The sequence below is a fragment of the Acomys minous genome, assembly GCF_964271855.1.
Source record: "Acomys minous genome assembly, chromosome: 2".
In the NCBI taxonomy this organism is placed as follows: Eukaryota; Metazoa; Chordata; class Mammalia; order Rodentia; family Muridae; genus Acomys; species Acomys minous.
The window spans coordinates 55,830,239-55,857,172 of NC_140484.1; the positions used below are offsets into that span (position 1 = coordinate 55,830,239).

Genomic DNA, 26,934 nt, shown 5'->3' on the forward strand with positions numbered 1-26,934 from the left:
TCCTCGGAGGGTGACACTGTGAGCCAGGGGAGGGGAGGGGAACACCCTGTCTCTTGGCTATGCTAGAGCTGTCTGGTTGTCTCTGGAGGATTCCTCAGCGGCTGCGTAGTGGATTCAAAGGCTGGACTAATGACCTGGAACTGACTTGGGCAACTTTGTGCTCCCTAGAGCTCTGGGCCCAGCTGTAGTTCCTCCTCTGGCTTGGCTCCATCCTTGACGCCCCCCCCCCAACCCCCCAGGCTTTCTTCCCTCAAAGAGCTTAAGAGAAAAAAACTTCATAAGTTTATTGCCTGGCTGGGCTCTGTGGTCAGTGGGCTCTGTCTCCCTTCTGGGATAGTGGCTTCCTCCAGAGGACCAATAGGACAAGCACGTTCACCATGAGCTGCACATAGCCAAAGATGGGGACACCATAGCTGCGGTACAGCAGACCACCAATGGTGGGTCCTAGAGTGCGGGTCAGTGGTTGCACAGATGCAGAGAGGCCCAGCATGGTCCCTGGGAGAAAGGGGGAATGGCAGTCAGTCAACCCTGGGCAGGTGTCAGAACAGGCTTTCTACCTTCTGGCTGTACTCTAGCCTTCAGCCTCTCCTAGCCTCCCCTGCACACTGTTCACAGATGGTATGAAATACTACTCAGAGCACCTGCCTGTTCTCCTCACAGCTGCCCCTCACCTCCAACCGCCCCCCCCAATTAAGCGCATCATTCTTCTCCCTCAGGGTCAGTTTGCCTGTGTGGATGGGCCTGAGCCTCCCTCCTGCTCTGGATATTTCCCAGGCAAGGGAGGAGTCTGGGAAAGAGGTCAAAGACCAGGAATAGTCCACACCCTTCCAGACCTGACAGTGTAGACTTGATAGGCATAGGCTGGGCTCCACTAAGGATATTCGGATGGTGGCTCTCACACTCTCTCCAAGTGGTGACTGTGATGGCCAGTGTGGATTTGGCTATGGATCCCCTAAGCCACTGGAGGGTTCTTGGGCTGGCACTCTAGCTGGGGATGGTGCCCCTAGTGCCTCTCATATAGCCTTTCTTCTTGTCCCTCCACCATCCTCCTACGGATTCAACAGATGTCAGAGGGCAGGGGCAGGGTTACAGGGAGCCTAAAGAGATATGGAGAGGTCCCAAGCTCAGGGTACCAGTGTCCTTGCCTGAGCATGTGAGCCCACATCTCCATGCCTCTGGCCAACTGTCTTAATATGGGCACACCTGCACAGAACCTTGTTAAAGTGAATGCAAAGGGAGGACAGCACTTACTAACACAGAGTACCCATCCCACCTTCCATCCCCAGGTGGGAGTCACAGAAGGTGACTGTGCTTTGCTGTTCACTGGCCAGGAAGTGACTTCTGAGCCCAGGCCCTACCTACACTCAGGGCCAGCGGCTGTGGGGAGACTCAGGGGCCACCTCCCTCACTGCCCACACACCTGAAGACACTAACTGACATAGGGCAATTACCAACCCCCTCTGCACCTCCTGTTCCCAGGTACACCAGGCCCTGCTCTTTCTGAGCTAAGGGGTGGGTGCTACAGCTATGAGATGGCCTTGGTGGTTTGGTTTGCCCCTCCTGGCCAGCCCCACCCTCCACTTGCCTGGTCTCAACACCCCCTTCCTTTTCCCAGAGAGACTTCTTTGCCCGGCCAGCCCTTTGGAGTTGCTGTCCTGGCGGCATGGAGTGGCTACCCTAGACAGCCTGGGAGGCCAGGCCTAGAAGATACCCTTAGCTGTGGATTTGAACCCTCTAGTCAGGAAGCACCAAGCTCTGTGTTATCAAGGACTAAGAAGTCTCCCCATGCTGTTCCCCTTCTCTGGCCTCTTCACCACTCCAGGCACCAGTCATCTTCTTAAGTGGCCCCTGTAGGCCCTTCAGGCCCGCATCTTTGCTCATCTGTCCTCTGCCTGGACAAAGCAGTCTTTCCTCTTTTTGGTGAAATTCTGGCACAGTTTGGAGCCAAGCCAAATGCCTCTTCCAGGAAGCCCTCCCAGCTGTGCCCCAGCCTGACTCTGGACTTGTCAGCAGGTCTAGGAAGAGGCAGGATCTCTACCTGGACTCTTCTTTTGTGTGACTCGCACCCAGGAATCCTGGATGTCAGGGCCGGTGTACAGCTTACCTGTGTCTGAAGCGGACACAGCCTTGGTCAACATACTGTCAGTGACGACATTGAGGGTACAGAGACTGAATACCAGGCCAGGCATCAGAAAGCAGAAGTGGAGAACATTGGACATCAGCACCTGGCAGAGCGACGGGCAAGGCTGTGCTGAGCGGGGATGTTACAAAGGCAGATGGCAGCCCACCCTGAGGTCCCACCCACAGTGATCCACCATGGAACATGCCTGGGCTGGGGAGGAGGAGCAGTGCATGCAATGTGGCCTGAGGCCAGTCAGGGACTTGGGCACACACAAGACACAGGTAGAGGATGGTCGGAGACCTGCTTTACAGGGCAGCTGTGTGTGTGTGTGTGTGTGTGTGTGTGTGTGTGTGTGTGTGTGTGTGTGTGCGTGTGCTTGCTTGTGTGTGTGTGTGAGAATGTGTGTGAAGGTATGTGTTTGTGTATGTGTGTGTTTGTGTATATGTGTGTGCACGTGTGTGTATGTGTGTGAATATGTGTATGCTTGTGTGTGTGCCTACGTACATGCGTGCAGTAAGGGCTCCTAATGGCTGAGCCATCTCTCCAGCCCCATAAGTTTTTTGCATTACACCGTGTGTGTGTGTGTGTGTGTGTGTGTGTGTGTGTGTGTGTTCGCGTGCGCATGCTTACCATGCCAAGTCCTACAAAAGCAAAGACCAGCACACTGTATCGAAGCAGGGCTTCCTCTGAGAAGCGGGTGCTCAGTCTTCCAACAACCAGGCCTTGGATCACCTAGGAAGGGTGGCAGGGAGGAGTCGAAGAGTGGCTAAGTCAGAGGTTTTCTACCTGTGGGTTGTGACCCCTTTGGGGTCAAATTACCCTTTCACAGGGGTCACCTAAGACCACTGAAAAACACAGATCTTTACATTATGATTCATAACAGTAGCAAATTTACATTTATGAAATAGCAATTAAAATATTATTATTTTGGGTTTTTGAGACAGGGTTTCTCTGTGTATCCTTGGCTGTCCTGGAACTCACTCTGTAGACCAGGCTGGCCTCAAACTCACAGATCCACCTGCTTCTGTTTCCTCAGCACGGGGATTCAAGGCATCAACCACCACTGCCCAGCTAACAATGAAAATAATTTTATGGTTGGAGGTCACTGTACCATGAAAAACTGTACAAAGGGTCACAGCATTAGGAAGGTTGAGAACCACTGCTCTAGACTATGGTCAGCCCTTTCAAAAGAGTTCTGTCAGGAGAGAAGATATTCTTTTTTTTTTTTTTAATATTTTATTTATTTATTTTATGTATATGAGTGCTCTATCTGCATGTACAACTATCTACTGGAGGAAGGCTTTAGAGGGTATAGATGGTTGTGAGCCACCATGTGGTTGTTCGGAATTGAACTCGGGTCCTCTGCAAGAGCAGATGGTGCTGTTAACTGCTGAGCCATCTCTCCAGCCCAAGGAGAGAAGATATTTTAAAGAAACGCTGTGAGCCTCTCTTCGGCCATCAGACTATTGAAACTGTGGATCTCAAAGCATTGGAATTGCCCTGGGGGGTCTCATGTTGGGGAGGGAAAGGCTGAAGCCTGGGGCAGCCAGGGGGGGAGTTTGTCTCCCAGAGACTTCACAGAGTTCTGAGAACTTGTCAGACCACCTCGCAGGAGACACTGGAGCTCAGACAGTGATGGGTCAGTGACAGGGAGGACCTTGACCAAGGCTGCTTAGTGATGCACCCCCTCCTACCCTCTGTTTAAGTGGTAGTCTCATGTCTGGACCCTGAAGACAGATTTGGAAATCATTGGACCTCTCTGCCCCTCTTCCCAGTGTGGCCGCATTGTGTGAATCTCCTCTCTGCTTTTCACTATTACCCGTCTCTTTAGCTGACCCATTGAGGCCTAGTGGCTAAGCCAAAGTTGGTAGGGCTCCAAGGGGTCCCTCACCATCTGCATCCCTGAGACAGTCTCCACCCCCAGCCAGGACCGCAACCAGAGCAGACAGCTGAACTACAAGGTTCCTAGAGAGTCACAAGGTCACAGGGCAGTGGTTCCTCTCAACAAAAAGGTAAAAGAATCCACACCAGGGACACCAGAGACATGACTCAGCAGGCCAGGCAGGCCAGGGTGAGGCTCGCTATCTGCTCTCTCAGATAGGAAGTGCCCGTCTCTACCAGGAAGGAAGTGTGTGGGACCAAAGGCCAGGATAGAATAGAGTCAGAGGAAGACCTGTCAGGCTGCCGCACGGGTGCGCGCGCTGCCAGTGGTTGTCAGGGTTCATGGGGGTTGGACTCGGGCTTATAGAGCCCAAACCGGTCCAGCCACAACCCCTACTTAGGCTAGGCAGAGCCCGGCTGCTTATTATAGAACCATCAATGTCTTAGAAAAACAAATCTTCTCTAGACTGGTTTTATGAAAGCATTTAATCCTGGCCTCAGCCACTCGGACCTGCATCCTGACTCACCGCTCCAGCCTCAACTTCCCCATTAAGTTAAAGATAAGCTTCTAGATGCCCGTGTGGCCTTGCCGTTATCTGACGAAACAGTGAGGTTAGCCAACCAGCCAAGAAGGCCACTTTCCTTTGGTCTCCGAAGCAGCTAAAGCCCCCACTTTCCCTTCCTTTCCTCAGGCCACTCCCAGGGAACCAGCAGGCCACCCTCGCCTGTAAATGTTGCCTGGTTTGGTCCTACCAGGGTCTTTGCCTCATGGAAATCAATGTCTCCTGGCCCTAGCCCCATCATCCACGCCTCCATTTCTTGCTAGTTCCTTCTGCCTGCGTATTCCTCCTCCTTTACAGTGTCTCTCCTTACTCAGGATCTTATTTTGGGACCCTAGTCCCCACTTCAGTGCCCTCCGAATGGCTAGCTAGCATCCTAGAAGAGCTCTGGGCAGGTATCAGGGCTAGCATAGGAGTCTTTCTAGACTGGTCTACTAGCTGGGTGGTGGTGGCGGCGGTGCACACCTGTAATCCCAGGCAGAGGGCAGGCAGATCTCTGAATCTGAGGCTAGCCTGGTCTACAAAGTGCGTTACAGGATAGCCAGGGCTACATGGCTTGAGTGGGAACTTTCTTCTTCTCAGGGACTTGTGATCACTCCCAGCCTGATGTGGTTGTGACATGCTGGGCCCGCAGCCTTCCCCTCTGTCCGAGGACACAAGTCTACCCACTCCTTGTTGGGCTTGGGGCCCAGAGCTCTGACACACTTGCTCTCCTGCCTCCCCTTTCCCACTCTCCCTTGTATCAGGTCCCTAAGCCAGGCTCCCCTTTCTAATCCTCTGCAATAAGCCCAGGTTACCACACTAATGGGCCACAGCTCCAGGTGACCATGACCAGAGACCGGAGAAGTCTCTATCTCCAACGGCCTGGACTTCAACTGAGTGCAAGCTTGTGTGGCCTGGCTGCAAGCCAGTGGCAAGCATCTCACTCACTCACTCACTCACTCACTCACTCACTCACTCACTCATGCATTTTTGAGAAAGGGTATTATGTAGTTCAGTCTAGACTAGAAATCCCCATGTAGTCAAGGATGATCTTGAACTTCTGATCTTCCTGCCTCCACCTCCTGAGTGTTGGGACTGTAGGCTTGTACCACCATGCCTGGTTTAGATGGTGCTGGGGATGGAACCCAGGCTTTGTGCCTGCTAGGCAGGCACTCCACCAACTGAGCTGCACTCCCAGCAAGCAATCCATGTAGAAGGAAGCTCTGCTTAGGCGTGGGTCAGTATTATTGGTTTTGTTTATTTCGTTTATCTCCACCAGTGTGTCCCTTCTTGCTGGTACAGATGAGAGGCTTTCCTTGTCTTTGGTAGGGGCTGGTTAGGGAGTAGGCCAGCTCTGGGCCTGGAAGCTCAGAGAACAGATGACCCAGAGGTGCCGGGAATGCCACCATGCTTCCGGAGTGATCTGGACTTCTACTCTGCTAGTCTCAGAATAGCCACCCTGTGCCCCAGTCAAGACATACTAGGGCCACCCAGGCTCTGGTCAAATGCCAGTAGGAACCAGGGAGGGGATAGTTGGCTTTGACTGTGCTGTGCTTGGGTTTGGAGACAGGGGGCCCTGGGGGGTTGGCTGAGAGGATACTCCACCCCTACCTGAAACTGGCTGTAGGGCGCTCCTGCCTCCCAGCAGCCAGAAGCTCCTAGCTCCCACAAGGATAGCATGCTACGTGACTGTGACTTGCTCTTAAGAAGATCCCTGAGTGCCCAGGATCTTTCCATGACATCCTCAGCCACTTCATGGGACATGTATCCTGGTTAGCATCCCTAAGAAAGGACTAAGAAAAGAAATAGAGTCTGGAAACTTGCTATGTTATACAGCTAGGGAGGATAGACACTGACTCCAGACAGATCCCTACCACAACGGGCCCATTTCTGGTGTCTTCAGTCCCTCCGAGACCTGCCGACTGCCCAGCACTGAGGCTCGTCCTGGGCTGATCCTGGCCTCTGCCGCGTTGTAGGATGGGAAGCCAGGTGTTGAGTGTTTTCTCTATGTGTGTGTGCATCTTCATGGACACTCACTCAAGGCAGGACCCCACCCCTCTCCAGGTATGAAAGGAGGGAGCCAGGATGGCCACTCAGGGAGGTCTCCCAGGGACTAATGCTGGGAAACGGAGTCCTCTCCGCCCTGCAGCACTCCGCACATGCCCACTCACCATCTGGAGGACCCCAAAGAAGGACATGAGGTAGCCGGTCTGTGCAGCCTCCAGCTGGAAGAAGTCCATAGAGATGATGGAGAACATCACCATGAAGAGTCCTGGGTAGAGAGGAGCAGATCAGCCATGGTGCAAGGTCCCACTGCAGCACACACTTCCGGGCAGGGGACTTGCCTGGCTGGGGAGGGCATGTAACGACATCTGGGATTCTATAGAAAGTGACTCCCTGGGGGCTTGGGTTCTTGGCCATCTCAGCCCCTGGACACCAGTGGGGTTGGGATGGTGAGACTCACCTGAAGGGAAGCTGGAGATTACCTTGACCAGGAACACAGGCAGCACCCTGGGCAGCAGTAGCAGGTGGGAGATGGCCTTCAGGTCAAATACACTGGCCTTGGTTTTACCTGGCCACCAGGGGACATCAGTCAGAACGCTGGTTGTAGGGCTCTGACGCCAACCAGGTCCCCCAGGTTTAGAGCTCACTATTCTCTTGGCAGTCTCCTCCCACAGCCTCTGGGGGATACTGGGCCACTCGGTCACAAGTTGGCCAACCCAGAAGCCCCGCATCCTAGGCAGAGCTGGGGGAAGGCATTCAGGAGAAGATGCACCTGGCAACAGGTAGCTCTGCGAGAGCATTCCTGGATCGTCAGCCTTCTTGACAAGGGCAGAAGCTCCCAGCCCAGGTGGAAGGCGATGCCAGCTAGAGAGGCATGCCTTGATATCCAGGACACTCTCGGTCACCAGCTCCCAGCTATGCCTAGATGTCCCGTGGGGTCCTGCTCTTCCTTTTTGTATCATAGCCTCCTGTCCCAAGGAGTCTCCCAGGTAAGTCTCCATGCCAGTCACTGAGTGACCTTTCTGAAGAGCAAGCTGGGCCTATGTTTGCTTCCTTCTCAGTGGGATCACCCACCGAGCCAGGAACCTTCCATGGCTCTGGACACTCAGCCACCTCAGAGACTAGCAGCCTCCCACCCTCACAATTCCTGTGTCCTTTGTGTTTCCCCTGGGTTTTCTAGACTTGTCTTGTAGGACCTTCCTGCTCAGGGCCTTGGCTTGCCTGACTCCCCTAACTGTGGCCAGCTTGACCCACAAGGAATCAGCATCAAGAAGCAGGGAGGAGACCCCCATCTCCTCTTCGTGTCCCCTGGACCTCTTAGCTGGAAGGTCTTCCTCTCCATCCCCAGCAGAGGCACCAGGGTGCTGGCTTCTAGGGCAAGAGGATGCTCATTGGCCCAGTTGTGGGCAGGTGGGGCTTACCCTGGGATGACTGGACACTGGTCTCCTTGGTGGTGACAGGGACACAGGTAAAGCTGATGACAGCTCCTAGGAGGGTGGCCATGAAAGCCACGATGGCAGGACACTGGATCCTGAGGACACAGCCTGGGTCATATGGCATGCTGTTGCGGCGTACCCCTTACCCGCCTCCACCTTGCTCCTTTGGCTCCATTAAGGCCTCACCTGCTAAGGGTGCTCAGTCCCAGCTACTTGAACCTTTTTTTTTTGTGGTTTTTTGTTTTGTTTTGTTTTTTTGAGACAGGGTTTCTCTGTGTAGCCTTGGCTGTCCTGGACTCACTTTGTAGACCAGGCTGGCCTCGAACTCACAGCGATCCGCCTGCCTCTGCCTCCCGAGTGCTAGGATTAAAAGCGTGCGCCACCATGCCCGGCTTGTTTTTTGTTTTTTGTTTTTCGAGACAGGGTTTCTCTGTGTAGCCCTGGCCGTCTTGGATTCGCTTTGTAGACCAGGCTGGCCTTGAACTCACAGTGATCCGCCTGCCTCTGCCTCCCAAGTGCCACCACGCCCAGCCTACTTGATTCTTTTTAAAAAACACATTTATCAGATTCTTTTTTAAAAGCACATTTATCAGATGACAGTTGCCCCAGCACGCAGGCCTTTGCAGCCTCTGAGAGGTGGGGGTGGGGTGGGGGTTGGAGAAGTTCGTGAGATCAGAGGATCGCACTGCTGAGGTAAAGTAACCTTCCCCAGGGTCAGAGAGGCTTGACGTGTCCTTGAAGACATCTTTATCGAGCTGAGACCAGGTGCGATGTCCCCAGGAGAGCGAGGCTGGGCTGGGCTCTTAGTGGTCTCTAGAAAATTACCTTTCTTCCTTCAAAAGACCCTTCTCTCTGCCCTAGGGGCAGGGCAGGCCAGGGCTGGGGAGTTTGGGTGCTGTGTTGAGACCCTGAAGAATGCTTTTGTAAGAAACCCTCTTGCCAAAAAAAGAAAAAGAAAAGAAGAAAAAAAAAAGAAAAGAAAAAAAAGAAAAGAAAAGAAAAGAAACCCTCCTGCCTGCCAGAGACTCACTTGTCCCTTTGGTGCCTTGCTGTGAGTCATAATAATTCCAGTACAGCCAGTCCCTCTGGGGAACACAGGCACCTGGGGACTGGTCCCTCAGATCCCATAGTCTCCTCCAGCACTCAGCCCAACCCGTCCTCTGAGTGGGCAATTTCTCTGAACTAGCCGAGGACCCCAGGACGGAACATGCTTTTCTCTTCAGATGTGTGTAAACCCCTACACACTCTGCATGCGCCCTTTCCCCTAGCCAGGCCCTGGTTTCAGCAAGGTACTCTTTACTGCATGTTTAGAATCTGGACCCCCACGAGCAGATAGACCTAGTCTGGACCTTGCATCGAAGGTCCAGAGAGCAAAGGTGACTAGCTGCTTACCTGGACCGCCAAGGTGTGCTGCCCTCAGACCTCAGCAGCAGCCCACACCTGGCCTGCTCAGGCTCCCGGACGGACATGAGGAAAAAGTCAGAGTCTTGGGAGAGCTAACAAACAAGACCAGTTCTAGCTGCCTGTGCCCCTCCCCATCACAGCCACAGGTATGTGTACGTGTGTACATGCACACTCAGACATGTGCTCACCGATACAGAACATCTTCTCTCCCACGCAGAGGCACAACATATACAAATACATAGGCATACACGGGTACCCTTGCAAAAATTCACCTGCAGGCAACAGGTACCAAGGAGCCCAGCAGGGACACTAGCAGAGGGTAGACTTCAACAGCTCTCCTCAGTGTGGGGCCGGCACAGCTCTCTTGCTATTTCCCTACCCACCCAGGGCAATTAAGACCCCTTTAGGCCCCCAAGGGACTGACAGGAAACAATGAGTGACTCAGGAGGAACACCATTCCAGGTGGCTGGCCTTTCTTTTGGCTACTAGTCTCTGAAGCCCCCACGTTACTGTATGAGGCCTGACTAGGTTGGGACAAAATCTATTGGTTTTTTGTTTGTTTGTTTGTTTTGTTATCTTTTGTCTTTCTTTTTTTTAAAATTAATTAATTAACTAATTAATTAATTTTGAGACAAGGTTTCTCTGTGTAGCCCTGGATGTCCTGGAACACACTCTGTAGACCAGGCTGGCCTCTAACTCAGAGATCCGCCAGCCTCTAACTCAGAGATCCGCCTGCCTCTGCCTCCCCACGGCTCAGGTTAAAGGCTTGTGCCACCATGCCTAGCAAAATCTGCTTTTTTCCCCCCCATTACATGCTTCAGAAGCACACAGGAGCAGAGGTGGCCAAGCACATTGCTACTTTAGGAAACTGGTGACAAGTGAGGGTAGGCTGTAGGGAGCTGCTAGGTCCCTTCTTGGACCTTGTCTGTCTTCTTAGTGGTGACCAGCAAATCAAATGGAGATGCAGGGCCCCGGGGCTGGGACACTCTGCAGGGGCCCCCAAGTCTTCCCGAGTGAGTAGGCTACTGCCTGTGCGAGCTGGGGGTGCTACTCAGAGCTCCACAAAGACAAAAACTGGAAGGAGAGCAGGCAAGATAGAAAGCCAGCCCTGGAGGAGTGGGTGTGTAGCTCTGTGCTTGTGATCTTGCCTAGTGTATGCAAGGCTCTCAGTTCAATGCCCAGGCCTGGGGGTGGGGGTGTGGGGGTGGGTCGGGGTGAAACTCTGATCCAGTGAGATGGTTCACAGAGTAAAGGCACCTGGAGCTTAAGCCCCAGAACCCACATGGTCACCTGCACACTGTTCCTGACCTCTACACCTCTACCAACTACACTTTAGAGCATGCTCACTTGTGTACACACAATATCTAATACAAAAAGTTTGGGGCCTGGAGAGATGGCTCAGCTGTTAAGAGCCCTTACTGCTCTTTCAGAGGACCCAACTTTAATTCCAAACACCATATCAGGCAGCACACAACTGCCAGCTCCAGGGGACAGGACACTTTCCTCTGATTTCTCTGGCCTCACACTCACATGTGGTACCCATACATAAGTAAAAATAAATAATTGCCTGGTGGTAACGGTCCATGCCTTTAATCCTAGCACTCAGAAGGCAGAGAGGCAGGCAGATCTCTGAGTTCCAGGGCTACCCGGAGAAACCCTGTCTAGAAAAAACAAACAAACAAACAAAACCCCTAAAAAAACCTAAAGTAAATAAATCAATCAATTGTTTTCTCTTTAGCAAGAGTCTGATTATGCCCCTGGCTTGTGTAAGATTGCTGGGTGGGTCCAGCTGGCCTCAGACTTGCAGAGGCACCTGCTTCTGATTCTCACCTGCCGAGGACAAGCACTGCCTTGCCTGGTGAAAATTACATCTTAAAAAAATAAATTAATTCATTAAAAAGGAGTAAAACTATAGGGCAGCTAACCCGTAGGCCTTTCAAGATTATGGGATGTGTGACACCCTCCAGGGCCTTCAGGTTATATCTAGCGCAGCGGGTAATCTAGCGCAGCTCCCCTTCAGGGTCCTGCCTCTCTGCCTTGCACAGGTTTAAGGCCACACTTGACAGATTCCTGGACCACCTCCCCCCTTCTCTCTCTGTCTCTGTCTCTCTGTCTCTCTCTGTCTCTGTCTCTGTCTTTCTGTCTCTGTCTCTCTCCCTCTCCCCCTGCCCCCCGTCCCCCCTCCCTCCCTCCCTGCCCCCTCCTTCAAGAAAGAGTTTCTCTGTGTAGCCCTGGCTATCCTGAAACTTACTCTGTAAGTTTCCAGGCTGGCCTCAAACTCAGAGATCTGTGGGCCTCTGCCTCCTGAGTGCTGGGATTAAAGGCGTGCATCACTACCATCTGGCTTTTTTTCTTTTGAAAAAAAAAAACGATTAATTTATTTTTACTTCATGTGCAGTGTTGCTTTGATTACATGTATTTCTGTGTGAGGGCATCAGATCCTCTGGAACTGGAGTTACAGACAATTGAGCTGCCATGTGCTTACTGGGAATTGAACCCAGGTCGTCTCCTGCCCCCTTTCTTCTTTACTTTTGAGACACGGTCTTACTATGTAGCCCTGGCTGTCCTAGAACTCATAGAGATCTGCCTGGTCCTGCCTCCCAAGTGTTGGGATCAAAGGTGTATGCCAGCTGGGCACAGTGGTGCAGAGGCAGAGGCCGGTGGGTCTCTGTGAGTTTGAGGCCAGCCAAGGCTACATAGTGAGACCCTGTCTTGAAAACAAACAAATGCCCTCCACCAAAATTAGCCACCATCCTTGGTGCATTTTATTTGTACTTTTTTTTTTTTTTAAATAAGTTGCGGCAAGACTCAAGGACATCAGCTCAGTCTCTCAGTGCCCCTCCTCAGCAATTTATCCACTGGATAAAACTGTCAGAGAACTGGAGTCCTCCCTGGACAATGTTCCCCTGCCTTCCGAGGTTACCTGACGGCATTTCCTCAGCAGCAAATGAGGGCTAGACCCTAGCCCTGTCTGTCTCCTCACCACTGTACTCCTGGCTGGCCTGGCGCCTGGCGCCCCACACTCTATCTGCCAGCCACTGGGAGGGTTCTGGCACTGCAGCCATAGCTCAGCAAACAATAGTCATTGCTCTTTTCTCCTGACTCCAGGGCCTGTCTATAATGCTGAGGATGACCACGCGCCTCTGCCTGACACAGTCTCTGCCCAGTCCTGTCTGGGCTGCTGCTGTGTTCTAGGATGGCAATCCTTCACCACTCTGGATCTTTGCCCAATGTCTCCTGAGAGAGGACTGTAGAGCCGAGGTCCTTGATGCCAGGAGCTAACATGCAGATGTCACTTATGGCCTCTAGTTACAGTTCTTTCTGGCAATTTGGAGGACAGCTGCCATGTGACATCTTTCATAAGAGGTGGAGGCAGGGGACTCTAGAGCACCATTGAACACCCAGCCTGGGGCTCATGGGAGGCCACCACCTGCATCACCACCTGCCAGATAAGTGCCCGGCATGCAGGCCCTATGGCTAAGAAATATCTGAAAATGAAAATCGTACACGTGAGGCGCTCCTATAAGCCCCAAACAAGTTTGAATCCCCTTGACCTAGTGCTTTCTAGCCTGGAGCATCCTCCGAGCTCCTCTCCCCGCCTCTCCATTATGACACATGACTCCAGCCAAATGACCAGGTGCTTCTTGCCTGGAGCCCTTGAAGACTTGAGGGATGAGAAACACCCACCCGCTACCCGTATCTGCTTTGAAAGGCCTCAGGGACCAGATAAGATTTTGCATACCAATGTCCTGGGTATGACTGTGAGCAGGGGTCACAATGGCTGTTTGGGATCCACGAGGGTTTGCAGGTGGCTACTATTATCTCTGGGCTAGCTGATCCTCGGGGGTCTGTGGCCAGATACCTCCTCGTAGCCCCACCAGACCTGTCTATTCAAATTCCTGCTCTTTGTGGGTGACTGAAAGCTCAGCCTCGTAGGCTGCAGGTCCAGATGAACCAATGACTTCCTGGATGGCCATGGCTGAGCAGGACCTTAGTGGGACAGGTGAAGGAAGTTCTCTTTTGCTGTGGCCCTGGGTCACCTGCCTTTGGGTCTGCATAATTGTCAGCAGCTCTAACTCCCCTGAACCTCCTGATCTGAGCCCCGGGGGACCTGCAAGCTTGGATCTGGAGAGGCGGGTTTACCACCTCAGCTTTTCGTACAGCGGCAGTTTTCAACCTGTGGGCCACAGCCCCTTGGTGGCGGGGGGTGGGGTGGGGGGTGGGGGTGGGGGTTGGGGGGGTGGGGTGAGGTGGGGTGGGGAGGCTGGGGGAGCGGGGTGTCGAACAACTCTTCTAGATAGTTACATTATGATTCATGACAGTAGCAGTTCCCTACAATTTAAAAAATGACAGTTATGAAGTAGCAACAAAACAATTTTATGGTTGTGTGTGTGTGTGGGGGGGCGGTCACCACAACATGAGGGACTGTATTAAAGGGCCGCAGCATTAGGAAGGTTAAGAACCACTGCCTTACGGGGACAGCTGACAGCCTGCCCAGTTTGCCAGTCATCGGTTCACGCCCCAGATCTCCATCACCGGGGTCACTTCCACGGCCCTCAGGAGTGAGCTTGGATGTCTCATGCTGTCTTAAACTGCACAGGTCTCCTAGGGTCTTCTCCCGATACCCATCGGTAGACCTGATGGCTCCACCTTCAAAAGCGTGAAGATCTTACTCTCTTGGCAGCCCTCGGACCTGGTCACCTTCACCCACCTAGGGCACTCACCGCAAATCTGCCTCCAAAGAGCCAGGTCCCTAACAGCAGGGTCTTTATTATATGGCCCTTAGGGGCTCCATGGATGTGTGCTCAGTACTGTTGGGGACCCCTGAGACAACATGAAGGCAGTATCCTTATCACCCCCAAATACCCCTTGGGACCTTGCCCCCATCTCCCTGACTCTGGCTACTCTCAGTCCTTGGGTCTGTTCAGATAACTGGGGCGTCTTTTTTTTGTTTTGTTTTGTTTTTTTTTTTGGTTTTTTGTTTTTTGTTTTTCGAGACAGGGTTTCTCTGTGTAGCCTTGGCTATGCTGAACTCGCTTTGCAGACCAGGCTGGCCTCGAACTCACAGCGATCCACCAGCCTCTGCCTCCCGAGTGCTGGGATTAAAGAGGTGCGCCACCACGCCTGGCTAACTGGGGCGTCTTGTTTATAGGACTGGGCCTCTATTGACGGGCACCCTCCAGTTCACAAATGCTGCTCCCCACCCATAGGCAGGGTTCCTCTCTGGCCCTGTACCATGGCCCTGGATGTGCTTAGAATAGAGGCCGACTCTTAATACCTGCACTGGGTCCCAAAGGCCAAGGGCTCAGGACCCTCCCTAAGTCTGACCCCCCCAGGCTGTGAGATGTTGGGATGCAGGATGATAAGTCACCAGGGCCACTCCCACATGGTGATGTGTGGGTAGTGGCTCTGGGCTCAGGGGCCCTCCTCGGGCAGCTCAGCGCTGGTCCTGAGCATTAGGTTGGCCAAAACCAGTTACACCAGTGCCCGCCGCTGCAGGCTCCGGTGCCAAGGCCACTTCCTCCTCCCACTTGCAGCCCCAGGCTTCAGAGATGGGCATGCTTGGGGACCTTCCAAGGGGACAGGCTCCCAGAGGTGGGCAGAGAGACAGGGGACAGGCAGACCCTTATGTGGCTTTGATTACCATCAAGGGGTCGGGGAAGGTAAAGTACGGGTATCTCCTGTCTGAGGCAAGGTCAGGTGTGGAGTAGACTTGGTGGGTGTGAGGGAGTGGGGTGTGGGGGGGGCGGTAGAGGAAGTGTTCAGGTCGCCTACCAGGGCAGAAGCCCTCACTATGGATACCGGGGTCCTGGGACTGCCTCCTTGGCTCCTATAGGAGTGAGAGGTAGCTACGAATGAGTTAAATACCTAAGGCCTCCACGCCCTCACAATTATGTGGGGGGGGGAGGGGGGTCAGTCACACTTACAGCTGTGTGAATCCTGGCTATGGGTGTGGCTAGTCACATCTGAGTGGGACAAAGACTGACCCCCCCTCCCCCCATCGGCCATAAGCCATCAAGAAAGAACTTCCTATGCACCTCCCACAACTCCGGCCAGCCTGAGATCAACTTTGATCATGAGGGTTCCCCGTCACATGTCTTTATGTGCGACAGCTTGAAGAGGTCGCCCACTTTTCACTCTGCACTGTTCCCCAGGTCTGAGCACTGGGCTGCCTCCTCCCTTGGATCTCAGCGCCCCCACTTATTACATTAGATACTGAGGCTGCCCTCTTCCTGTATAAATGCCATGGTTACTATAAAGGGTCGCAGATCTTGGGATAAAATAACTTAGTAAGGCCGATGGAATACCCTGGAAAGTGTGGCACAGGAGAAGGCCGTCTTGGGGGCTGCTGAGAGGGAAAAGGAAGTGGTGTCTTCCGAGTCAGTGGCTGGGATGCAGAAAATGCTGGGGAGGGTGTGTAAGGGGCTAGGTGGGCAGACTGCTGGTGGAAAGTGAGTGGCTGGTAGTGACTGTACACCATCAGGCTTGCTCGGTACCTCAGGGTGAGGTCACCCCTGCAGCTCCCACACCAGAGGTAAGAAAACCTGCCTGCCGTGTACCCCTGCCCCTCACGGCAGGAGAGTCCTGCATCCCGAAAGGTTCGCCTAGGCTGCCCCTTCTACCCTGCAGAGCCACAGCCTGCTCTTGTCAGCCCCTCTGCTCTCTCTTTCCTTTTCTGGGGTCTATCCATGGACCCTAACACAGAGGACAAACCGTTGTCCCCTACTGGGCCCGAGTCAACTTGCTAGTGCAGCTCGGTTCCCTGTCTTCTGCAAGCCACACGTAGGTCTCAGCTCCTCCGCCTCTGGGAGCCTTCGGGGCACCCTGGAGGATGCAGCCATTGCAGTCCTCCACTGCTCAGCCTTACGTCTCTCAGACCCCCCAGGGTGAGGCCAGTTTGGACTGGATATTGGTGCCGAGACTTTCAGTTTGCATTTCCCTCCCACCCGCGGGCAGAAGCAGGCAAGAGCTGTCCCCTATGGCCATCTCTGGTCCACTCACTGTCCTTACCCACTTGGACGGTGCAGAGTGCCCCCTCATCTCCCTGCTGTACTCTCACCCCCACTTGTCAGCTCCAGGGCGTGACTCTTCCCCTCCCTTGGCTCCGGCAGCCATTTGGCCTCCTTGCTTCCCTAGACCGCAAGGTCTGCGCGAGTTCTGTTTATTTGCCTCCTGCATTGGGTCTCTACTCAGAATTCCCCAGAAATCCTGATGGTCACCTATCCCTGTCCCCATCCTGATTTCCTTCCATATCTCACATAGTTCAATCCAACTTTATAACATCTGGGGGAAATATACTGTCTTTTCTATCAATCTGTTTAATAAGACAAAACTTCATAAAAACAAACAAACAAATAACCTGTAAAAGAGGTGGATGGGAGCCAGGCGTGGTGGCGCACGCCTTTAATCCCAGCACTCGGGAGGCAGAGGCAGGCGGATCGCTGTGAGTTCGAGGCCAGCCTGGTTTACAAAGCGAGTCCAAGACAGCTAAGGCTACACAGAGAAACCCTGTCTCAAAAAAACAAAAAAACAAAACAAAACAAAAAAAAGAGGTGGATGTGGTGGTGCACACCTTTAATACCAGCACTTGGGAGGCAGAGGCAGATACATTTCTGAGGTTGAAGTCAGCCTGGTCTACAAGGTGAGTCCAGGAAGCCAAGGCTACATAGAGAAACAACAACAACAAAACCAAAAAAAAAAAAAAAAAAAAAAAAAAAAAAAAAAAAAAGAAAGAAAGAAAGAAAGAAAGAAAAAAGAAAAAAGAAAAAAAGAAAGATAAAAAGGAAAGAAGCTGCTTGGCTGAAACTCAAATTCCCCCAGGGTCATCACTTCTTGAAATCAAAATACATGCTCAAAGTCGGGAACTCTGCTCAAAATTAGGTTCTGTTTACCAGCCACACTGCTTTAAATCAGCCAATCTTATACGGGACACTGTAATCAATGGAAAGACAGGAGACTAAAGAGCTCTGGCCACTCCTAGTGAGGCACAGGACCCCTTTGCATTAGGAGTAAGAACCTAGAACGACCCCTAGTGGTGTTAGTGCTCTCTTGACTCGGCATGGCTATGCCTCTTCCGCACAAGTGAAATCTTCTGCCTTGGTGGCCATTTTCTTAGGACCCCAGACCCATCTCTAAGACAATCTAGAGACTTGGACTGTTTTATTCCCTATTGTACTCCAGAATCTAGGGCTCCAAGGGCATTTATTAAATGTTCAATTAACACCAGTGAACAGGCAAGCTTAGGCTCTCATCACATGTCACATGCTGAGAGGACATTCAGTGAGCCCTGCCACGGAGACCTTCCTGCCAAGCTGCCAAGGGGACAGACAGGTGAGCCACCAGGGATCACCCTAAAACCGTGCTGTAATGGAGCCGTGCTGTAATGGAGCCGTGCTGTAATGGAGCCGTGCTGTAATGGAGCCGTGCTGTCAGCCAGTGCCTTGAGCTCTGAGCTCAGCCATCACCCAGATGCCTCTACTATCTGAGGAAATTTGAGGAGCCCAGGCTACAATGCCTCCAGGAGGCTCCCGTCCCCCGCACCCCCTCCCCGCTTGAGGAGGAAGTCAAAGCCCTGAAAACCTAGGAGTGGCTTTGTTTAGGCACTAAGGGGCCTCTAACTAGGAGAGAGCCTACAGGAAGTTGTGCAGATCTCGGGGACACGGGCTCCTCTCAGGAGGCACACAAGCCCCTGCCGGATATCGCACATGTCCCGGTACCACAGCTGACTTCATGCTAGTTTCGGGTCTGAATGACAGGCAAGTGCAGGCTGACTCTTAGGGTCTGACTCAGAGCGGTGCAGGAGGTTTGGGGCTTCTTGCAAGGAAACACGCTAAGACCAAAGTGAGGCTTTTCTCTCACTCCTCAGTAACTTCAAAATAGCTGGGTCTGTCCCCACTGCAGGAGGCAGACGGGAGAGTCCACCACAGACTATCTTAGAACCGTGTATCGGGGGAATCTTTCCAGGTGGAAAAAGAACTGAGTCTGAAGGGACAGGGCCGCGTGAAGAGCTCCGAGTTTTGGGGGCCTGGTAGAAGCCTAGCTCCTCAAGTCTTCAAGCCACCGTCAGAACGTTTAGGCATGAGGAAACAGGAACACCAGGAGGGGCAGCACACCAGGTATCTCCTCCTCATTCTTCCTTAAAGGGACGTGGGCCACAGTCCCCACCCGCCACCCCGCGCGCCGCGCGCTAAGTACAGCCACCTCTAGAGACTCCGGGATGGTTTGAATGGAATTGGCCGCGGCAAGAATGGATGCCTGGAATCTAAGTCTACACAAGGATGCCACAGGGGCCTCCCCAAGCCTCCCTTCTGGACAGGATAGACGGCTCCAACGCAGCACTTTTGTTCCCATAGACGGCACGTTACCGCCCCCTGGTGGCGACTCCAAACGTTTGGTATTAAGGCGAGGAAACCAAGTCTCAAGAGAGGTGGGGTTTCTAGGCCGATGGCCCGAACTCAAGCAGTCGGCCCAGTGCCTTCTCGGCTCCCCACCCAGATCCTCGCCAGGCCACTCACCCATACGCGGTGCTAAGGGTCCCGCCAAGCAGAGAACCGAAGATAACTCCGACACCGAAGCATAGGCCCAGCCTGCCCAGGGCCTCAGGCCGCTCTGCGGGTGCTGTCAGATCGGTGATGACCATCTGGGCAGCTGCGGGTGGAACGGGACTGAGCTAGACCCTAGCTCTCTGCAGAGAGCCCACCCAGGGGTTCAGGCCACGCCTCCAAGCTCCTTTAACTAGGGTGCCCTACAGCCCCTCCACAGCATATCCACCCAGGCCACGCCTCTACAATCCTCTCTACCCTATCTGGCCTACCCCAGACCACACATCATCTCCCCACTCAGAGCCCACTCACCAGCCACCTGCCCACCCTAGCTGAAGCCACGTCTCTCCCCTCTACCTACGTAGAGCCAGGCCTACCCACAAGTCTCTACCTGGGAGTGTGTGCATGAGTGCAGCCGGTAGGCGGGATGCGAAGAGGAGGAAAACGCCAGGCAGGGCTGGGCTACAGGAGGCCGCCAGGAGCAGGTACAGAGCCGAGGCCGCCATGAAGGAGAGAGAGAGCGCTGCTCTTGCTCCACATTGGTCTGCGAACCTGGGGCCATAGGACAGGATGGGGGAGGGTCAATCCCCAGCAGCCAGGGTCCTTTCCTCACTCCAAACCTCAGGGCTCTTGGTGAAGGACCACCCAGGGTGTGTGTGGGTCTGTGGGCTTCTACCAAGGGAGTTGTCTGTAGGCCCACCAGCTGGAGTTCCGGGTGTCACTACTGTGGTACCAAGAATACTTGGAAGCCAACCAGCGGCTGGACCTCTCCTGTGCCTGTCCTTCCATTGAACAGGGATGCTGAGGACGTGGCAGGACCCAGACTCCAGGGGAGGAGGGAGTAATGGGTTTTGTGGGTTGAGGGACCTGCAGCCTTCACATACGATACCTGCCAAACACAGGCCCACCCAGCAGTTGAAGCACACCAAAAGTTGTCTGGAGGTAGCCAAAGGTGACAGAATCTAGGCCCAGTGTCCGAGACAGATACTGAAACACAAGGAAGGTTTGGAGTCAGGACTCCTCAGACAGATAGGAGTGGGAGGGAACAGAGGTCTTCCACGGGGACCCTGCTCCTGCCTTTTAGCCAAAGACTTCTGGCCACCTCCTCTGCAGGACACACTTCCGGTGGACCACAGAGCGACACCCACCCTCAATATTTTGTCTTCAAAGTGTTATAACATTGTCCTGGCCAGCAAGCTACTGCCCCCCAAGTCCCCTAATAACCTTAGAGATGTGGCCCATGGCCCAGGAAGACAGCCTGCTCTGAGCTCTTTGGGACTCAGCCCCTCTTGCATGGTGACTATCTGATGGGAGAAGGGAGGCAGCAGTGTCCCTATACAGGACCCATGCAGTTCTGGGATCCCAGGATCTGATCCTCCCCACCTCAGCTGCATTTCAGAAGCCTGAACCACTGGCTGTCTCCCTCCAAACCTCTGCCTCCTCCCTTCCTCCCTACTCCACCCTGGCCTACCTGTCTTTTACCAGAGCCTCCAGCCCTGGGCCAAGGATAACAGTCCGTCAGCCCATCTCTCTTCTCTTGATGGCTTCCTGGGGGCCTCCATTGCGGCAAGGTCACTCTGTTAGGACTCTTCCTAGTGCCTTACCATCCAGATCTCCTCACAGCCTTGTGTCTGGTCCAGCTGCTCCAGGTCTCTCCCACCTCTAAGTGCTCATCTCCGGGTAGCTCCGGCAGACAGACCCCTCTCTGATCGGTCCCTGCCTCAGCTGGCTTGCTTTCTTCCTCTGTGACCCTGTACCTTAGACTGTCCAGCGTCTCCTACCTTGTCACGAGCCTCTATTAGCCTTTTATGCTTGGAGAGGTCGCCACCCCCACCCTGAAGAGCCCCAGGCCTCTTCCCACTGCCAGCATTCCCTGTTCCCCGCGCTGTACCATGTCTGAAAGGATCTCCCTCCCGCATAGTGTAGCAATAGCTGAGCACCTGTCCTCCTCAAGACTGACCGGCTCCTCAGCTGTTGCTTCTTCAAATGATTTGATTTTTTTTTCATTTTATTTTAAGTGTATGGCTGTTTTGCCCGCATATAGTCTGTGCGCTTATGTATGTTTCGTGCCCACAGAGGGCATCGTATCCCCTGGGACTACAGTTTCAGGTGATTGCGAGCCATCCTATGGGTGTTGGAAATCAAACCCCGGACCTTGTGCCTTTAGCCACTTAGGTCTCTAATGCTGCCTTTTCACCCCTGGCAGCCTCTCTGTTCTCCCAGGATGGGGTCCAAAGTCCCAGTGTCACCCTTGAATTCCTTTCTCTTACCCTCCCAAGCAGTAGATCTGCCGCCTTCTCACCTCTCCACAGCCCCCCACCCCCAACGCAACCACTCTGGAATCTCTTCAGCACCTGACGGATGTGGTCCCGGGACCTCAACGCCTCCTCTGTAGCTGCAGGCTCAGCACCATCCCAGGCCCTTTGCTCTGGTAATGCTTCTCGGGCTGCCTTCACTCCTTACCCTTTATGCTGCCTTCTCAGCCACCTTGTCCTGACCCCAAGTCTACCGTGTGCCCTCAGACCGCCCAGTACCCCCACCCTTTCTCATTCCAAACCATGTCTTCTTGCACTGCACAGTATAACTCTTACGCCATCACCACTCAAACAGCGCCGGCAGCCCGCTCTGAGGGCCGGCTGTCTGGTCCTTTGTGCTCTGCTGTGTCACAGTCCAGGGTTGGCTCAGAGGCCTTAATGAGGATAGGCTGGCCAACCAGGACCTCTCTCTGGGAGCCACGGCACCCCTGCAGGGTATTCTGAGGCTGAACTATATTATCCTCCTGGTATCGACCCTCCTTTTATGAGGAGGAGCGTAAGGCTCCCACATTTCAGGGAGGAGGCTTGGGGTGGGGACCCTCACCATATGAGAGCAAGCAGAGCTCCACTTAGGAAGGGTGGTGGAGGGTGGGGCCCTGAGTTGAAAGTGTCTGCCACTCCCAGAATGGTGACAAAGGCCAGGGCTGCCTCTAACCCAAATCCCCAGCTACAGGCAGGGGCAGCTCTGCTTGTCAGGGGCTCCAGGGAGCAGAGGACTCGGACTATCCTTCTTGGTCATAGCTGACTCTGTTCTCTATGTCCCTGACCCTTGGCCTTTGGAGACATAATGTGAGCAGATTTCTGCCTTCAATCAAAACTCCTGTGTGCCTGGGCATCTCACTTCTGCTTAGCCTGGCCCGCTGACTATACTGACGGACAGACCCATACACTAAGTGGTGCCCAAGTCTAGCTTAGAGCCAACCTTAACTCAATACTGGGCTTTGAGAGCCTCCGGGGGGTGGGTGTGGGGGTGGGGCGCATTTGAAGTTGTCTGTGGGCCTTGAGCTTGTTTGGAGGTTCTACGAGGGGAGCACAGCTACTCATATACCCTTGACCGAAGACCCCTTCCCCATCCTCCTCCGTTTGGGGAAGGTCATCCTGTGGACCCAGGTTAGACAGAAAAAGGAGACGGACAGTCAACCTCTAAGCTCTAAGCTCTCTTAGCTGCTGCGGCCCATGCGCCTTTGCGGGCCAACTCCATCCAAGTGTGTTCAGTGACTGAACAATAGTGAAAAGTAGGACTGAACCGAAGAGTGTGGGGGGGCACCCTGTAGTCAATAGTGACTATTCTGTCCCCTTCATCCCTCCTGCCCTGATCCAGGGCGAGTCTAGAAAGGCTGTGGGATCAAGTCCCTCCTGTCTTCATATTTTGGTGAGTGGGAGGTAAACCAACCGAACGGGTAACATGGCTCAAGGTGTTAAGTGTGGACCTAAGGAAACAGAGGGGGTTCCCAGGAGGACAAAGAGATGAACAGTCATGGGGGATTCAGAAAGGACTGGGATTGCATACAACCCCTTTGGGAACAGCAGCCGAGTAGGTATCAGGGAGAGGTGCTCAGTGGAAGAGCAGGGGCAGGGGACAGCAAGTGAGGGTGCTTACAGGAAGGGCAGAGAGGGTAGCTCACTGGTGGTGGGTGGGTCCAGTTCCTTAACTTGTGTCCAGCAGGAGGGGGAACCACATCAAGCCCCACCTTGCTTCCTAACATTGCTCAGGAGGAAGGCAGTGTGGGGCCTCTGGTGTGCGGGGTAGGGCTTACTCACTGGTAAGACGGAGAACTGCATGAAGAGACAGGTTAGCTCCAGGGCAGCCAGCATATAGGTAAGTGTGATGATCCCTTGCCTGAGCACAGCACTCATGCTGCCAGGGGGTTGGTTAGCCATCCGGGGCTGGCGGTATCCAAAGCTCTGGAGGGACCGAGCCAGAACAGGGTAAGCCTTGCAGCAGGCGCGGGGCAAAAGTCCTGTTGATTCTGGCTGCGTGCTGACTCACCGGGTTGGAAGGGGTGGCCTGTGCCTGTAGAAGCAGGAGAAGAGAGTGGCTGACGGCAGAGCTCCAAGGGTTCTCTAGCTAACTCGACCTTTAAGAAAGGGTCAGGTGCCGGGCGGTGGTGGCACACGCCTTTAATCCCAGCACTTGGGAGGCAGAGGGAGGCAGGGAGGCGGATCGCTGTGAGTTTGAGGCCAGCCTAGTCTACAAAGTGAGTCCAGGGCAGTCAAGTCTACACCGAGAGAGACCCTGTCTCAAAAAACCAAAAACCAAAACAAAAACCAAAACCAAGAAACAAAACAAAGCCGGGCGTGGTGGCGCATGCCTTTAATCCCAGCACTCGGGAGGCAGAGGAGGCGGGCGGATCGCTGTGAGTTCGAGGCCAGCCTGGTCTACAAAGTGAGTCCAGGACAGCCCAGGCTAACACAGAGAGACCCTGTCTCGAAAACCAAAAAAAAAAAAAAAACCCAAAAAAGAAAGAAACAAAACAAAAAACCAAAAAACCCGAAAAAAAAAAACTAACCAAAAAACAAACAAACACAAAAGAAAACAAAGAACAAAACAAAACAAAAAATCCCAAAACCCAACCCCCCCCAAAGAATGCGTCAAGTACCCTAGACACCTGCCAGCTCCTGGCCACAGGGGCATCCAACTTTGCAGGGGGGCGCTTCCACCTGAAAGGGGCATCTGGGTGAGCCCCCAGGTGTCCTCCAAAGGAAGACATCATGCCTTAGTTCTCGAGGAAAATGCAGGCAGGTATGATTTCTGGCTGTGGCTTTTGGTAGGTATAGGGCTGATGCAAGTCATTGTGCAGGGGCCTTCTTGGACCCACTGAGAACCTTCCTTCTTTAGGGACCTGCCTCCAGCTCCAGGGTCATCTGGAGTGGAGTAGGGACTTGGGGACAGTTCAGCTCTTCAGACCCCATCTTTGCAGGGCAGGTCAGCCTCATTTAGAGTGGGGTGCTTTTACTCCCTCTCAACCTCCTCCGCGGGTGAGAACCGGATTTTGTGACCAGTCTGAGCCCCTTTCAGAGTTTTGCTTGATTTCCACCAGTAAGGCCCCAGGACAGCCTTCACCCAAAACCCCGTCAAGGGCCCTGAGCTACACCCACGTGGACATCCTGGGCTCTGGAAACTCTACAGGTGACCTCGGATACCTGCCTTCGCCGGGAGAGCGTGGGCTATGGTCCTAGTGGGTGAGCCCTCCCAGGTGTTTCCTGAGACATGCCCTTCCTCAGTGACCCGGGAAGGCCCCGCCCCACAATAGCATGGGTCCTCCCACTTTCATGGGGCTTGCCCTCCCTCCAGGAAGCTCGCTCCACCCACCCTGGGACTTGAGCTTGCCCGCAATGCAGCCTCTGGGCATTCATTGGCCAGTCCAGACACTCCTCCCGAGCCTCCGCCTCAGAGGGGCTTGTAAGATTCCAAGTACTTGCTTCCGTCCTGCCCTGGACCCTGGTCGGGAGGAGACTGGAACCCTGACCGCTTAAGAAGGAGGAGGAGGAAGAGGAGGAGGAGAAGAAGGAGGGAGGGAGGGATCCAAGAGAAAAAGGGAAAACAGAAGCCAGGGAGGCGCCTTGGGTACTACACTTGCCTGGCAACTATTGGGCGCCGGATCTCTCTGCACAGACCAGGAGGCTCCTGGAAGCTACAGAAATGCTGCTCCCCGCACCCATACTACCCTGTCGGCCACGTTTCCACACTCCTGGAGGGGCAGAGATGCCTGGGACACACACAGCACTGTGGCCCTGATGATACCACTGAGAGAACCCTGGGAAAACATGGTTCTGATGTAGTTTGGCCCAGGCCAGCACTACCGTTCTCATTCCGCTCCAGTCAGATTGATCACTGCGGGGAGACCAGGCACGCCTGCCCCACCTTTGTACCTCCCAGCCAAGTAGAGTAGGGATCAGGCCACAGGCCACAACGTCAAAATCGGAGCTCCTTTGCTGGGCGCTCAACCCGGCTCAGCAGATCAGAATGGGAGAAATTGTGACAGGGTGGGGCAGACATGGGGCGCCCAGGGGTGCCTCAAATCGGGCAGTCGGGGGCCCGGCCGGCCATTGGAATTGGAATGGATGGATCAGGCTCAGGGCTCTGTTGCCAGGTGTGTGCAGTATATTAGGGGTAGGTTCTAGTGTGAGAATTGGGATGGGAGGTGTGTTCCCAGGTCCTCTGCCAAGAGGCTGTAGGAACCCACCACAGCTCTCTGAGAGTTGGAGTCGACCCAGTCAGCCAGGGCTTCCAGAAAGGATGAGAGGAAGCTGATATGGGAAGGAGAGCACTTGAGGGTCATGAATCTCAGGTCTTCCTGAACTCCATGGCGGATGGTCTCTGTCACTCAGCTCCCTGACTGGGTTAATTCTTCCCCAGTGGGCAGGTGATATCTTTCCTAATTCTGAGGTTCTTGGGAGCAGAGCTTGAGGGGTAAGTCCGCCTCGGGATAGCTGGGGAAGACCAAGTATGGGTCCTCTGGTGTTCATGAAAAGCAAGAAGGGGCAGGCTACTTACCCACAAACAGCGCGCGCCCGCAAAGTGTCGTGGGGAGCAGGCAGGCAGAATGAACTTAGCTTTGGTGCTTGTTTTAACAGGCCCCGGAGGGGCGGGGCACTTCCTGCTTGTGAGGGAGTGTGGGAAAATTGCCCTTCTGGCTAGAGAGGAATAGGGAACTCTAGAACCTGGGATCGCCTCCTGGAGAGGAAGTAGCTTTCTCTGGGGACCAGTATCATTCACATGGCCATTGTCTTGCCGAGGAGCCCCGTTCAGATGGCTGCAGGAAGGGCTGGTTCTTATCTGGGGCAGGGCTGGGAGGCAGCTTCTTGGCAGAGGTGACTGTGGGGTGCTGAGGAGCAGCACAAACGTAGCAGGTGCAGGAAGGGTGTATCAGGCAGTGGGGACAGTGTGGCAGGGCTCAGAGGTGAGCTCAGGCCACTGAGAACACCTGATGGGGCTTGGATTTAAGGGGTACAGTGGGGGCCAGGGGCAGGAATAGAGGGGTGGGGGTGCGGCCACATGTGCAGAGGAAGTCACTGTGACTGCTCTGTGTTGGGGTTCAGGAAACTCTAGTGCTTCCCTGAGAAGAGAGATATGGCCTAGATGAGTCCCTGGGACTAATGACGTGGCTGTGGGGTCTGCAGGCTGTGACCTGCATTTTAAAGGAAGAGATATCGATCATTTATTCTTTGGCAATTTCATATTTGTATACAATATATCTTGATAATATGCACATCTACTGTATTTTTCGGACTAGAAGGTGCACCTGACCATAAGATGTACCCAGTTTTTAGAGTAATAAAATAATTGGACCATAAGGCACAACCTAATTCTCCCACCCCACCCCACCCCCCTTTTGGGGGAGAAGAGTGCGTCTTATGGTCCAAAAACTGTGGTAACTATCTCTTCCCATTCCCACCTCATAACTGCCAACATATCTCCTTCCTCTTTCATTCCCTCTCTCCCCCTCTTCCTCCCTCCCCCCCCTTACATTACTGAGCCCGGGTTCAGGCAACCATGGCTGCAGTGAGTTCATAGAGACAATAACCCTATCGTGTCCAGAAGACAGGAGGTCCCAGCCTTCCTTCCTATCCTCTGGCTCTTACGGTCTTTCTGCCCCATGTTCCTTGATGTCCCCTGAGCCTTGGAGGTCAGGTTGTATCAGATGCCCCATTTAAAGCTGAGCTCTCAAACACTCACTCAGTTTC

The 26,934-nt window shown here is 53.8% G+C and overlaps 1 protein-coding gene across 2 annotated transcripts; it reads right to left on the minus strand.

The window, feature by feature from the left end:
* Positions 1 to 259: 259 nt before the first annotated feature.
* SLC67A1 (solute carrier family 67 member 1) lies at positions 260 to 25,827 on the minus strand. Of its 2 annotated transcripts, XM_084764505.1 has the most exons (12): positions 25,745 to 25,827; positions 23,237 to 23,260; positions 23,008 to 23,151; positions 19,821 to 19,918; positions 19,323 to 19,483; positions 18,905 to 19,037; positions 7,971 to 8,080; positions 7,010 to 7,117; positions 6,717 to 6,817; positions 2,753 to 2,854; positions 2,105 to 2,225; positions 260 to 495 (listed from the first exon to the last, which is right to left on the minus strand). In XM_084764505.1, exons 3-12 carry the CDS (start codon positions 23,125 to 23,127, stop codon positions 308 to 310), a joined length of 1,242 nt encoding a protein of 413 aa, XP_084620631.1. In that variant the 5' UTR covers positions 23,128 to 23,151; positions 23,237 to 23,260; positions 25,745 to 25,827; the 3' UTR covers positions 260 to 307. The 2 variants fall into 2 exon arrangements, with proteins under 2 accessions (XP_084620631.1, XP_084620630.1); XM_084764504.1 differs by lacking the exon at positions 25,745 to 25,827 and adding an exon at positions 24,346 to 24,425 and having other exon boundaries at positions 23,008 to 23,254.
* Positions 25,828 to 26,934: the final 1,107 nt, after the last annotated feature.

Excerpts from the sequence above, each read along its gene's own strand:
- SLC67A1 (XM_084764505.1), bottom strand. The coding sequence starts at position 23,127 with ATGGCTAACCAACCCCCTGGCAGCATGAGTGCTGTGCTCAGGCAAGGG. Across the intron at positions 19,038-19,322 it reads ACTCATGCACACACTCCCAG|CTGCCCAGATGGTCATCACC; the intron begins GTAGAGACTTGT and ends TTCCACCCGCAG. Across the intron at positions 496-2,104 it reads TGTGTCCGCTTCAGACACAG|GGACCATGCTGGGCCTCTCT; the intron begins GTAAGCTGTACA and ends CCTTTCTCCCAG.